General features: G+C 44.6%; 1 protein-coding gene across 1 annotated transcript; it reads left to right on the top strand.

Annotated features, from left to right (window-relative positions):
- The first annotated feature begins 1,157 nt into the window (after positions 1-1,157).
- On the top strand, positions 1,158-4,611 carry LOC123398151. The gene is made up of 4 exons (XM_045092657.1): positions 1,158-1,284; positions 1,634-1,821; positions 1,963-3,238; positions 3,324-4,611. Exons 2-4 carry the CDS (start codon positions 1,693-1,695, stop codon positions 4,391-4,393), a joined length of 2,475 nt encoding a protein of 824 aa, XP_044948592.1. The 5' UTR covers positions 1,158-1,284; positions 1,634-1,692; the 3' UTR covers positions 4,394-4,611.
- The last annotated feature ends 9,046 nt before the right edge of the window (positions 4,612-13,657 follow it).

Raw genomic sequence — 13,657 nt, forward strand, 5'->3', positions numbered from 1 at the left:
CACCACCTATTTTTGGGCTCTTTTGGGCTTATCTGGGGCCATTTTGGTGGCTAATATATTAAAAAATAGGATAAAATAAGCCTGTCATATCATACTGATACTCGTGTCCTAGGCATGGCCCTAGGCGGGCCACGTGCTAGCATGACCTGATTATAAATGTGTTAGGCCAGGACCAGCACCAGTCGAGCAAACGGGCTATTGGCCCAACACGCTAAGAGTGGCTCAATTGGCCACATTTTCAACAACCAAAACTACTGAGATTAGCCACTTATCAATGGTTGGATTAACTTCATCCAACAACTGACATTTAAAGTTATTCATACATACATATAGGTCCACATGTCACTCACATTCAGACCTGGCACAAAGCAAGCGAGTGCCTCGTGGCGCATAGGGGTGTCACACGTGTCATACCAATGACCTAAAGGAAAAAATCCGGCACCAAAATGCCATAATGTATCACTAAAGCATACACTACATAGCACTAGATATAAATGCATTGAGATCGTAAGTGTGCATTTTGACTCCCTATCATTAAATCGTAATCCAATCTTCAAAACTTGCTCCTAATAAATGACGAAACACCTCAAGCTTATCTATAAAAAGGCTAGACATATTTCATCAGTGCCATGGGCTTGTCTTGGTGATAAGGTGAGTAGAAAATTCTCTTGTATTATTTTCATGTTTATTATGTTCCTATCGCTAGACATATTTCAGGAAATGAGGTTGGTTACTTTGTTCTTGGAAGTCCTCCTCCTGATTTTTGTGTTGTTATCCTTGATTTTGTTTATGAGAAATCCGTTCTTTCCCATCTATTTTTATTACACTCTTTTGGTATGCTCTTGGCAGAAAACTCTGTGGGCGCACTGAAATTGTTTTATTTTCTCCATGCTAGTTGGTCCTTCCTTGCCCCCGTCCCCTCTTCTTATGTATTTAATTCATGTGAGTTTGTCTATGCAGATGAAGATTCGCGAAATTTCTTTGTGAAATTATGTTATTTTTACATCTTCGTGTTTGGAATCGTTCTCCCATCATAATTTATTAGAGCTCTTGATCTTTTCTACCATTTCCCCCTTGCATTTTTTGCATCTTCATTATTATGCATGCGTTCATACTTTTCGCAAATGCCAAATTTGAGGTCTATTGCTGACATAGGTTACCATTTGTCCTCTACAGATAAAGAAGAATAGATCTAGCCACGAGACAACATCCAATTTCTTGCTGGTTAAGGACTCTAAGTTCGAGAAAACTCCATATATACCATTGCTTCGCATTCAGATCTTTGTAAGTATGTCATATACTTTCTTGTTTTCCATCACTTGGTTGGCTGGGTTACTATGGTGCAAAGTTATGGTTGGCTGGGTTCCTAAAGCCTTGATCAACATGGTTTAGTATGAGTGTACAATCCACACATGCATGCGTACTTACAGAGTCCACAAGTAGAACTATTTAATGCTTTGAACGAGAAGATATATTATCGATAACAAAACCAAAATGATAGCAATTTAACGTATTTTCTGCCTAATATCCTTTTCATTATATACATATTTGATGATACTATTATAAGACATCATTTATTTGTTTATTTTTATTAGCACTCGAACATAAGCTGAATGCAACATCTATCTTCCAGGATAATTGGCCATTACACATTCTTGTGTAAACTTGAAAGGCAAGTGATTATCATAACACATGGAGAACAAGCCGAGCGAGCATCTTAGTAACAAATTCACAATAACACCCACAAATGGGTTCGCATATCTTGACAATAATATGGTAAAGCAGACCATACTTGCACAAGAGGCTACATTCCGGGAACAGGTTGGTTGTGATTTTAGTATGCTTTGAGCAGTCTATGCAGAAACAAAAGATTGCTTAGATATGTAAATGATTTGTTTTTATTATATTTATCCATAGATATAGTTGTTTTTGATTTCTTATAAAGCTTTTATATCTTTATAGGTCTTAGAACTTCATCGTGTGTACAATGTTCAGAAGCGAATGGAATTAGAATGCCAAAGAGGCAAATTAAGTGAACATTCTCAAGAAAAAATGTATTCATCACCATATGGGGGTATAAGAACAGTCCGACAAGTTGAGTCGCACGTTGGGCATGATATGAACAAACCATCTGAAAAATTCATGAAGGGAAAAGATTTAGACTGTAGTTCGAATGGAGTGTCTATGAGGAATGAAAATAGTAGATCCACACAAGAAAATATAGCCCTTCAGGTTCCATATGATGCACATGCTGATAATAGTGATGATGATGTGGTGATACTATCTGAGAAGCCTGCAAATAGTGTAATAAAAAATAAAGGCTCCACTCCTGGTACAAGTGTGAAGGACCATCAGGTTCCAGCTGATGCACATGACAATGATAGTAATGATGGTGTTGCGATACTATTGGGGAAGCCTGCAGAGAATTGGCCAATAACTAATGGTTCAATTCTTGGTAAAAATGTGAAGGATCTTCACGTTCGATCTAATGCACATGCAGATGATAGTGATGATGATGTGGTGATACTATCAGAGAAGCCTGCAAAAAGTTTGTCAATAAATGATGGCTCAATTCTTGGTACAAATGTGAGGAACCTTCAAGTTCCAACTGGTGCACATATTTATGATTGTGATGATGATGTGGTGATATTATTGGACAAGTCTGCACACAATTTGTCAGGAAATAATTGTTCAATTCTTGGTACAAATGATAAGCTTAACAGTGAGGGCTCCTCAATCATGAACAAGAAGAGGATCAGTGGTTTACAACCATCAGACGTCTCAACAATGAATGTATTGAACAAAACATTTGTAGGGAAATCTAGTGATATGGAAACAACAAACTTCCCAAGTGTGGGAAGTTCAACTCCTCATAACCAGGTCTATTCATCGGCAAAATTGAACCTGAACCTCCCAAATATGAAGCTTGAAATTCAACCATCCTCGCACATGAACAAGAGCCGTGTTAGTGGTTTACAACAATCAGATATATGTACATTGAATGCTTTCAATAAAAAAGTGGTAGGTTCATCTAGTACTATGAAAATAGAAGACATCCCAAGTATGGGCGCCTCCAGTTCCCAAAACCAATGTTATTCATTGCTAGGAGTGAACCTGAACCTCCCAAGCTTAGAGGATACCTTGAAAGGAAAGCATGTGGGTGCAGAAATTAATTCAAACTGCTTTATTGCAAATGAGGAAACACAACATAACGATTCATACATCCACAGAAAATATGGTAAGACTTTCTCAATATATTTGCAATTGTTATAGCTTTATGTAATCACCAATGCACACTAACTGTAACTTTTTTCCTTTTATAGATCAAAGCAATGGCAAGGAATTCTTCACACATGAGAAACATAATGTTGATTTCTCAACCACACATGATCAGGCTAGTTGTAGCATCCGCAATCCACAAATATTTGGAGTGTCCAACTCCAATGGTGCATTCAAATCTCTGTGGAAAAGCAACACCAAAGATTACACAGATAGGAGGTATTATGCTCACACTGAAGTGTCCACTGGTCAGAATGGTCGCCTTCAAACATTACAAGAATATTGTCACCTTCCAACACCAAAGAGTACACAACTTGGAGGGGATCAATATCAAAAGCAATCCCAATTTTATAATAAGGTAATGAATCTGAGCAATGGTCCTCGAGATGCAACTCACACTCTAGGAAAAGCAAAAGAGGATACCCCAATGGAAGTATCGTGGGTCAGAAATAAGTTGCTAAACATGAGGAAAGGAATCTCCATGAAGAAGACACATGTGCCATCAAATTATGCAACCGGGCATCCCCAGATTTTGCCAGGTTCCATGGATTACTCAGAAGGTAGTACAAGAACTCTTGGTTTCCATATTAATGTAGCCACTAAGAAAGATTCTCAATCCTCATGCACTATGCACAAGGGCATAGACAGCACACCCTCAAGTAACAGTGTAGCTAACATGGAAATGCAATTCCAGAACAAGGAGGACACCAATGCCAGGAATCTCATTGACCTGAATGTTGCACTGCCTTTCATTGATGAAATGGAGATTGATGCCCGCGTGTTAGAAGGCGATACTATTCCACAAAAACCAGATGATTCTTCTAGTGAAACAATTGTTGTGGATGATGCAAAGAATCTTATGGCCATGTGTAAGATTGAGTTGCAAGTAGGATCACCTAAAGGGAATAACAATGACGATGACTCTGAAGCTTTGAAACTACAGTTGTTCAGAACCAAACAACGCACATGCAACTCAACGTTGTTAACCCAAGAGAATAAGAGGAGTAAAGTCCATAGTGTTACTTCAGCTTCATCATCCAAGGTGCATGACAAATCCAATTCAAGCGCAGCAACACCTCCAGAAGGATGTTATGCCAGGTACCCAGGATTCTAGACGATGCCTACCATTGATTCAGAGAAAACTTAAGATTTCTTAGCTCATGAGAACTTAATAAAAAGTAGTTCCTCGATGATGGACTTACCAAGAATTAAGGAAGTAGTGGATTACAATAATAAAGGAACATCGTGTATGGTTCAGGACTCTAATATGGTCTATGGAAACCTCCATTGGATGGAAATATCTTCACATGTTTATTTTGGAGTGAACTCTTGTTTGAGATTTATTTTGTTAGTGAATGTTGTAAGTTCATATTTGATTAATCTCGTGATTTCATTAGAACTCATTAGAATGCTGATGTGATTTGTTGTTTTGAGTTCTTTGAGAACAAAGGTCAGCAGATGTTACTTCAACTCACAAATGATGTCAATTTGTCATTTCTACTAGTTTTCATGGTAAACACGTCATACGTAAGGTCTAATAGTGGTGGTTCATTTTGACGATACATTTGATTTAGGGATAACCAATTTTAGAATGTTTCACCAAAAGGGGAGTGGAGGGATACAGGCAACCAGATTCACAAATTAACCCCTAAGATTTCGTTTCTACTATCCTCCCAAAAATTGATGTATGATGGCTACCACCTAAGCACACGCACCCTCATAGGCTCACCCCTGGATCAAATAGAAAACTTTTTTTTGAAAGGAGGCAAAATATTTACCATTTTCATTGATTAAGAAGACGAGAGTTGCCTTGTTAATTAGGGGAAAACCGGGCGAAAAACGAGATTACAAACCCCACAAGGGGGCACGCGGGCGACCTGGCCACAAACACCAAATAGTTGACTAAAGCATCAAGGACAAGACATCTTCGATGTTGCCAACGAGCTTCACAAAGAAAGTTGCAAACCTCGCACAACCTAGTCCAGCACAACACCCAAAGAGCACCGCCCACTAAAAACCGCCCTCATTGAGTCATCGTTTCCACAATGGCCCCGCCGCCCGCAGCTTCAACTTCTCCGTCACAACCAGAAATCAGCATAGGCACATCCATTGATGTATTGGGCCATCGGCAACAGAAGGACAAGCCGTGAATCTGGTGTGCTCATCACCATGTCGTTGCCATGATTGTCGCAACGCCACACCAACCTTGCACCGCTGGTTAGACATCAGCCGACTGCGATGTCGTGCACGTGCAGCCTGCCCAAAGTGCCAAAGGGACCGAGATATCAAAGGCAATGCCCCCAAGAGGGAAAGCAATGCACAGATGCCGCCGCCGCCCCGATCCAACAAGGATCTTGACTTTCACCTGAAGATCTTGACCCGGGAGGAGAGGTTGCACACAACTCCTCAACGACGCTTCCAAGAAAGATAGCGACACCCACGAGCGGCGCCACCGTCGGCCGACAAGAACTATCCCAGCTTTCTCTTGGAGCAACATAGCCTTACTCCCATGCAGTTGACCAAAGACAACCAGCACGTCCCTTGACCTGTGCACCTCTTCACATCACTCGCACCAACACTGCACAAGGACCACCAACACACTCCCCGCCATTGCTCCGCCGCCTAACACCAGCAAGCACCAGACAACACGGTAGCAGCCGCAGCACCCTCCTGTCGGGGCCCGTCGCCGCTTGCCTCTCCAACCGATGAGGAGGTCCACCTGAGGGACTTCGGGATTAAGAGGTCCTCACGTAGTCGGCTTACTACCGAGAGGTCGCCCTGATGGGTTGTGCCTATCATGGGCTGGGCTGCGCGATTGTCTCATATTCAAGAAAGGAGAACCCCGAAGACTGGCTTGGCGACCAAGTAAAGTAGACTAGGTTTGTTGCATGTAACCCTAGGCCCTCCCGGTGACTATATAAACCGGGGGTCCTCGTCCATGTAGGGGCATTATTCCAAATAGGGTTTAGTATACACGATCTTGACGTAGACTATGTAATCATCATCCACATCAATATAATCAAGCAGGACGTAGGGTTTTACCTCGAGGAGAGGGCCCGAATCGGGGTAAACATTGTCTCCCCTCTCTCGTGCAACTCATCGATCTAAGGTCCATAGTTCGGGACCCCCTACCCGAGATTTGCCAGTTTTGACACCGACATTGGTGCTTTCGTTGAGAGTTCCATTGATGGGATCGCCAAAAAGATCGATAGTGTGCCTAGTCATCAGCAAAGAGATTGTCAACAAGGATTTATTCATCCCCGGACAAATCTTTGCCTTTGGAAGCGAGGTATTGCACGCTAATCCGGCCGGCCACCTCGGCCTGGTCGAGAACTTTGCCCCCGGTGAGGAAGTTAGTTTCTGGAACCTAGAGTTCACCACTGATCCATGGGGAGATCTTGCGTTAGCTCCTCTTGAGGAACCCACGACCCTCGACACTTCGGCATCGAAAGCTGCAGACCTCACCACCGGGACGACCTTCATCCCCACCTCGGCCTTAGAGCTAGGCGCGGTGCACATGACGAAGCTCGGCTAGACCAAGAACACTGTGTAAGCGACCTCGAGCGCCACCAGGGAATTGACGACATGGGTTGAACCCGAACAATAGAGCGGCGCGAGCCCCACTGAAAGCCCCATGCTACACAAGCTACTCGATCAGATGCAAGTCATGGGGATGACAAACGATTAGGTTACGGTTTATGACCAGATCGGACTTAGACCCGACGATAGGGAAATCTACGTCCCACATATCATGCACGTGACCAAGATCATCGAGTGCCCGGGTACGAGATCCTTGCACCAATCACCTGAGTTAAGGACGATTTACGTCCCGATCAGCGATCTTCGGGACTCAACCAACAGTGGGAAAATCTATCTCGCCCCAACAACGCGTTGGGGCCAGCGGCAGGCCCATTACGTGACCTAGTTACAGATGCGACCATCGAGGTGTCCTGCCCGCAAATAACGGGAATCCAAAATCATTCCCCACCCACCACCCATACCAAGCATAATACGGAAGAATATGGCTCCTCGACCACGCATGAAGTCACACAGAATCCAGGGGAATCAGTACACCACTTTTGGGCTAGATTCCTTCTCTGCAACAGGACCAGAGGCCGCAATGGGAGGGAACTTGTTCACGCTTTTGAGCGGCATTGTCACGATGAGGGTATCCTCAATCCACTTTCCCACTGTCGGATTCAATCCTTTACCGTGTTGTTGAACATAGTGCTTAAATACCGCTTGGGAAAGTACTTTGCAGGTTCAGCAAATGTGCAATTACCCTAGCCATGCCAGACCAATCCATACAACACACACCCGCGGTTACAGGGCCGGTCACAGCAGGAAAGTCGGGGAAAATAACTCGGACACGGGCTAAATCGGTCCTCGACATACTACTCGACAAGCCATATCCCACCCACAACCTTCGAGCATGTTGCGTCCTCAGGCAGGTCACAAAGAGCGGAGAAACCATCCTCAATGCAACACCCTCGGAGTGCCAGCCAATGGCACCGCTAGATATAACCAAAGAGATCTTAACGATCTACGAGATGTTCACCTCACAAAATCAGAGAAAGAGAGCCTTTTGGGATCTCCATAAAATCCATCATGTAGCAGCAGCAAACCCATGGTCGAACATGCCTATCACATTCGTCCAGGGTGACCAGCCGATGACCAGCACATGCCTGAAACCTGCCGCCCTAGTCCTAAACCCCAGAGTCGACTGCTTCAGACTCAACAAGGTACTGATGGACGAGGGCAGTGGCCTCCACCTCATTTATGAGGACACGCTTGAAAAAATGCAGTTCGACTGATCTAAAATCAACCAGAGCAAAATCACCTTCTAGGGTATTGTCCCTGGAAGAAAGGCCCGCTGCACAGGACAAGTAGCGCTCACCGTGGTGTTTGGCACACCCGATAATTACACATCCTAAGAGCTACTACTTCATATCGTTCCTTTCCACAGCGGTTACCACACACTGTTGGGACGCGAAGCCTTCACACGGTTCCAGGCCATACCGCATTATACGTGCATGAAACTAAAAATGCGACGGCCAAACGGAGTGACCACGGTAAACAGTGACACCAAAAGAGCCCTCCAAGCCAAAAACAAAACAACATTCGTCGCCGTGGAAGTGTTGATAGAGACCCTTACCGCAGAAGAACTCACGGCACTATGTGCCATGGTAGACGAAAATGACGTGATCCTCGGTCAGCGGCCCAAGTCCACATCCTTCTAATCGGCCGATGAAATCGTCAAATTCCAAGTACACCCGACGGATCCCAATAAAATAGCATCTATAGGGGCACAACTGGAGCCCTAAATCGACGAAGCACTATGCGCATTTCTACGCGAAAATTGGGACATATTTTCTCGCATCGATCAGACATGCCAGGAATCCCTCGGGGGCTCGCAGAACACAACCTGAACATAATCATTGGCTTCAAACCCGTCAAATAGGCCTTGAGCCGATTTTCCGAACCTAAATGCCAAGCTATGGGCGAAGAGATCGGCAAGCTAGTGGAAGCTGGTTTCATCAGGGACGTTAAACACCCCGACTGATTGGCAAACCTGTTCATGGTACCAAAGAAGTATAAATCCTCGCGGCTATATGTCGATTTTAAAGATCTAAACAAAGCGTTCCCTAAGGATTTCTTTCTATTGCCCCGAATAGATCAGATTATCAACGCCATAGCCGGTCATGATTCCTTATGCTTCCTCGATGCCTACTCCGGATACCATCAAATGAGAACGAAGGAATCCGATCAGGCAGCAACCGCATTCATAAAACGCTACGGGCCATTCTATTTTAACACGATGTCGTTCGGGCTGAAAAACGCGGGCGCCACTTACCAGCGCATGATTCAGACTTGCTTGGGAAAACAAAACGGAAAAATAGCACAGGCATATGTAGACGATGTGGTCATCAAGACCAGACACGTCAACTAGCTGGTGGACGACCTTAGGGAGACATTTGCCAACTTACGGGCATACGGTATTCAGCTTAATCCAAACAAATGCGTCTTCGAAGTCCACGCCAGCAAACTCCTCGGATTTATTGGATCAAAAATAGTAATCAAAGCCAATTCGGCCAAAATACGAGCATTATCACAGCTGACGATACTAATAGAGCTACATCACGTTCAAAAGCTACCAGGCTGCATGGCGGCCCTAAGCCGATTTATATCCCGTCTTAGGCGAGAAGGACCTACCACTATATCGGTTGCTGAAGAAAACCAAAGACTTCAAGTGGACCGATGAGGCCACAACGGCTCTGGAGGACATCAAGGCGACATTAGCCAGCAACCCCATACTACCAGCACCTTTCACAGGGGAGCCGATGTTGCTATACATCTCGACCACCAAACAAGTCATCAGCACGATACTCGTCGTAGAACAAGAAGTTGTGGGCCAATAACTACAGATTCAAAGGTCGGTCTACAACGTATCTGAATTTCTCACCCCATGCAAAACCAGGTACCAACATTACCAAAAGATCGCCTATAAAGTGTTCATGGAATCACGGAAGCTTCGACACTAAGTGTGCGTCACTGTGACTTTGGAAGTTCCGCTGAACGATATTATCAACAATAAGGATGCCATTGGCCGAATAGCAAAATGGGCCATCGATCTCCTGCCTTTTGAGATCACCTACAAACCATGACTAGCCATCAAATGCCAGGTTCTGGCTGACTTCATGGCTGAATGGACCGAGGCCGAACTCCCTAGAGAATATAGCACTTATGCCCATTGGACCATGTATTTCAATGGGTCCAAAACTCTCACCGAATAGGGGGCTAGAGTGATTCTCACATCCCCCAGTGGGGATAATGTTCGTTACGTGCTACAGATCATGTACGCCGATTCAAACAATGCAGTCGAATACGAAGCCGTGTTACACGGTCTTCGGATGGCAGCCTCAATGGGCATTCAGCGGCTCGAGGTGCGAGGAGACTCTAATCTTGCCATTTCACAAATCTATGGCAAATTCGACGCAAAGAATCCAAAGATGGTGGTTTATAGGAACGCCATCCTCAAAATATCATCACAATTCGAAGTATTAGAGTTCCACCATGTCTCAAGAGACAACAACCAAGCAGCAGACGTTCTCTCCCGCTTAGGTGGAAAGCGTGACCGAGTCCCTAGCAACATCTTTCTAGAGCGGATGTTCAAGCCATCCGTAGTATAAAAAGAGGAGACGGTCCGCACAGGGGCTGACTCCGAAGAGCAGGTGGTACCCCCAGCGACCGAACATGACGATCAAGTCATCGGCGGGTCCTCATTTGAAGAAATGCCCTCGACCCATGAGATCATGGCCATAATCGCACCATGGACTGAATCATTCTTGCTTATCTATTATGCAAGGAGCTGCCTGACGACCAAACCGAGGCGCGATGTATCATCCCTCGATCAAAGGCCCATAAGGTCCACAAGGGCGAGCTATATAAGAAGAGCACCACAAGAGTACTCCAACGGTGCATATCTGAGGACGAAGGAAGGCAGCATTTCGACGAGGTACACGATGGTATGGGCGGTCACCACGCAGCAGCATGGGCCCTGGCCAGCAAGGCTTTTCGAGCTGAGTTCGACTGGCTGACGGCCTGAGAGGACGCCCATGTGCTCATTCAACGTTGTACGGGGTGTCAAATCTATACAAACCAAAACAACATGCCCCCAATAGCTCTTCAACTATTCTGATCACTTAGCCCTTCATGGTCTAGGGTGTGGACTTGGTCGGCCCACTTAAAGCGGGAACCAAGAAAAAGAAATACCTCCTGGTTATGGTTAACAAATTTACCAAACGGATCAAAGCAAAGCCGGTCACCTAGGCCAAGGCTACACCAGTAATCGAATTTATCTCTAGTGTCATACACCGTTATGGTGTTCCGCACAGCATAATAACAGACAACTTATCCAATTTCACCGCCCATGAGGTAAAAGATTGGTGCGCAAACTTGGGCATAAATCTCGATTATGCTTCAGTATACCACCCACAGACCAACGGAGAAGTCAAAAGAGCCAACGACCTCATTATGAGTGGTATTAAACCTTGGTTGGTCCGCTACCATCAAGACTCCGATTGCCAATGGGTGGAGGAGCTCGACTCCATGCTATGGGGCTTGCGCACCACCCTAAATCGATCCATAGGGTACACCCACTTCTTTATGGTGTATGGGACTGAAGTAGTCCTCCCCTGTGACATTATACACAATGCACCTCATGTGAGTATGTAGGAGGAAAAAAGCCGAGTTAGATCGGCAAGATTAGTTAGATGCATTGGAAGGCGAGCACAGCATAGCTCTGGCCCGATCAGCTTTCCATCAACAATAATCTCTGCACTATGAGAGCAGGGAAGTCTAGGCAAAGGCATATAACAAGGGAGAACTCGTCCTATGTATCCCTAAGAAGCATAAGCATAAACTTCACCCTAAGTGGGAGGTCCCTTTTATAATCGATGAAATCTTAACAGGAGGAGGTTATCGCCCGCGCAGATCTCAAGACAACTGCCTCAAGCACGAACCTGTGGAATACAGCTCGCCTTCGACGTTTTTACGGCTAGACCACTATCATCCTACCTTTCTCTGTCATTTTCTTTTTCCTATATCACCCACATTTTTCATCTTTTCCTATAGGGATAATTAGCTGTTCTCGAGGCATGTTCTGCTTAACCGAACACCCTCGGACGTTTACCAAATTATCTGTATTAAACAGAATGATCAAGTAGCACCTTGGGGTTCCTAAAGAAATTGTTCAATATATTTGTTATACCAACTTGTTCATGAATACATCTTGAAATAAAAAACATTGATTCTTGCCCTTTTATGCATCAATTGAACTTAAGATTTTAGCAATGTTGGGTTGCATCACTCATGTGCTTACTCTCTATGTTCTCGATGTATTCGGCAAGAGGGTAAAGGGAGCACCGCTATGATTGTTACGGCCGGTTCACACGGACACGTACCTCAGACGGGTAAAGCCAAAATTTAGCGCTTCGTGAGATACAACTTGATCGGCTAGGACGATGCTCACATATTCAGCAATTTTGCATCATAAAACCGTTAGCCTTGTTGATCGGATAAATAGTCATACCGACTACAAACTATGTAGCAGCCCCAGAAAAAACGAACCCATTAAGGAACTATTTTTTCCGGAAGATGTTTCTTATGCCTAGTCGTAATATAGCACAATCCACCCGTATAACATTTGTATGTTAGTACCCACATGGACGGATTGCCTAGTTATCGGAAATTTGACTCCTACCTTTGCAGGATATAAAGTACGAAATATTGCCCAGTTTATAACAGGGCAATTAGAAGTCGATGGACGGTTAAAGACTTAATTTTCAAAATATGGAGGGAAGTGCCTTAACACAGAAATTGCATTACAGGCGATTACATGCATGGTTATTGATCTAGTTGATCTATTATAGCATCTAACATGTAGTCCTCCTTCGAGAAGCGTGCGGCAGTCATCACCTGATCGTACACCAAATGTGGAGGAATCTCCTTCCCATCTGGTCCCATTGGTCCAACTCGGGCCATGTGCTCGGCATCTAGTCCGGTAAAGCGGGTCTTCACCATAGCCCACGCCTCCCGAGCTCCTTCTCGGCAGGCCGAGATCTTCCACAATACGAAGCGACTGCGGGCTCCAGTAAATTGCTCAGCAAATCGGCAATCCCCTGTGGAGGGTTTTGGTTCGGCCATAAAGCGCGGACCATACTTCGCATAGCCTTCCGCGCACGCTCATGCATAATGGACAGTTCCTTCAATAGCCCCCCCAAAGGAAGTGGTCTCCTCTTCTGGACGCCCAGTCAAAAGACCTAATCAAAAGGAGGAACAAATTTTTATGATCAACACAATAAAAATTGGATTAGTCCCATGTCAAAGCTTTACTTACAGAACATGTCGTCTTTCAATTTCTTGTTCTCTTCTCGAGTTTGCGCCAATTGAGTTTTCAAACTCTCCACTTCATGTGCTTGTTTTTATTCTCTTCCTTGAGATTGTTGTTTTCGCGACAACGCCTCAGTACGTGCTCACTGGCTTCAAGCTGTGATTTGGCATACTGCTGAGCTTCTCTAGAGGCTTCCAGATCTTTTTTGCATTTGGCCTATTGATTCACCTGCTATTGCAATTTTTTTGGCTATTAACATAAACTCCCTCTGTCCAAAAATAAGTGACTCAAAAGTGACTCTAATTTTTACTAAAGTTAGTACAAAACTGAGTCATTTTTGACTCACTTATTTTGAGACGGAGGGAGTATATTTTAAGAAAATTCAGCATACTAGAAATCAACTCCCTTACTATGGGCTTCTCTCGTAAATTTCTTCACAACTTCCAGCTCGGCCCTGTTGGCTGTTAAATCGGCCTAGCTCGGAGG

Source organism: Hordeum vulgare, chromosome 5H, assembly GCF_904849725.1.
Source record: "Hordeum vulgare subsp. vulgare chromosome 5H, MorexV3_pseudomolecules_assembly, whole genome shotgun sequence".
Lineage (NCBI taxonomy): Eukaryota > Viridiplantae > Streptophyta > Magnoliopsida > Poales > Poaceae > Hordeum > Hordeum vulgare.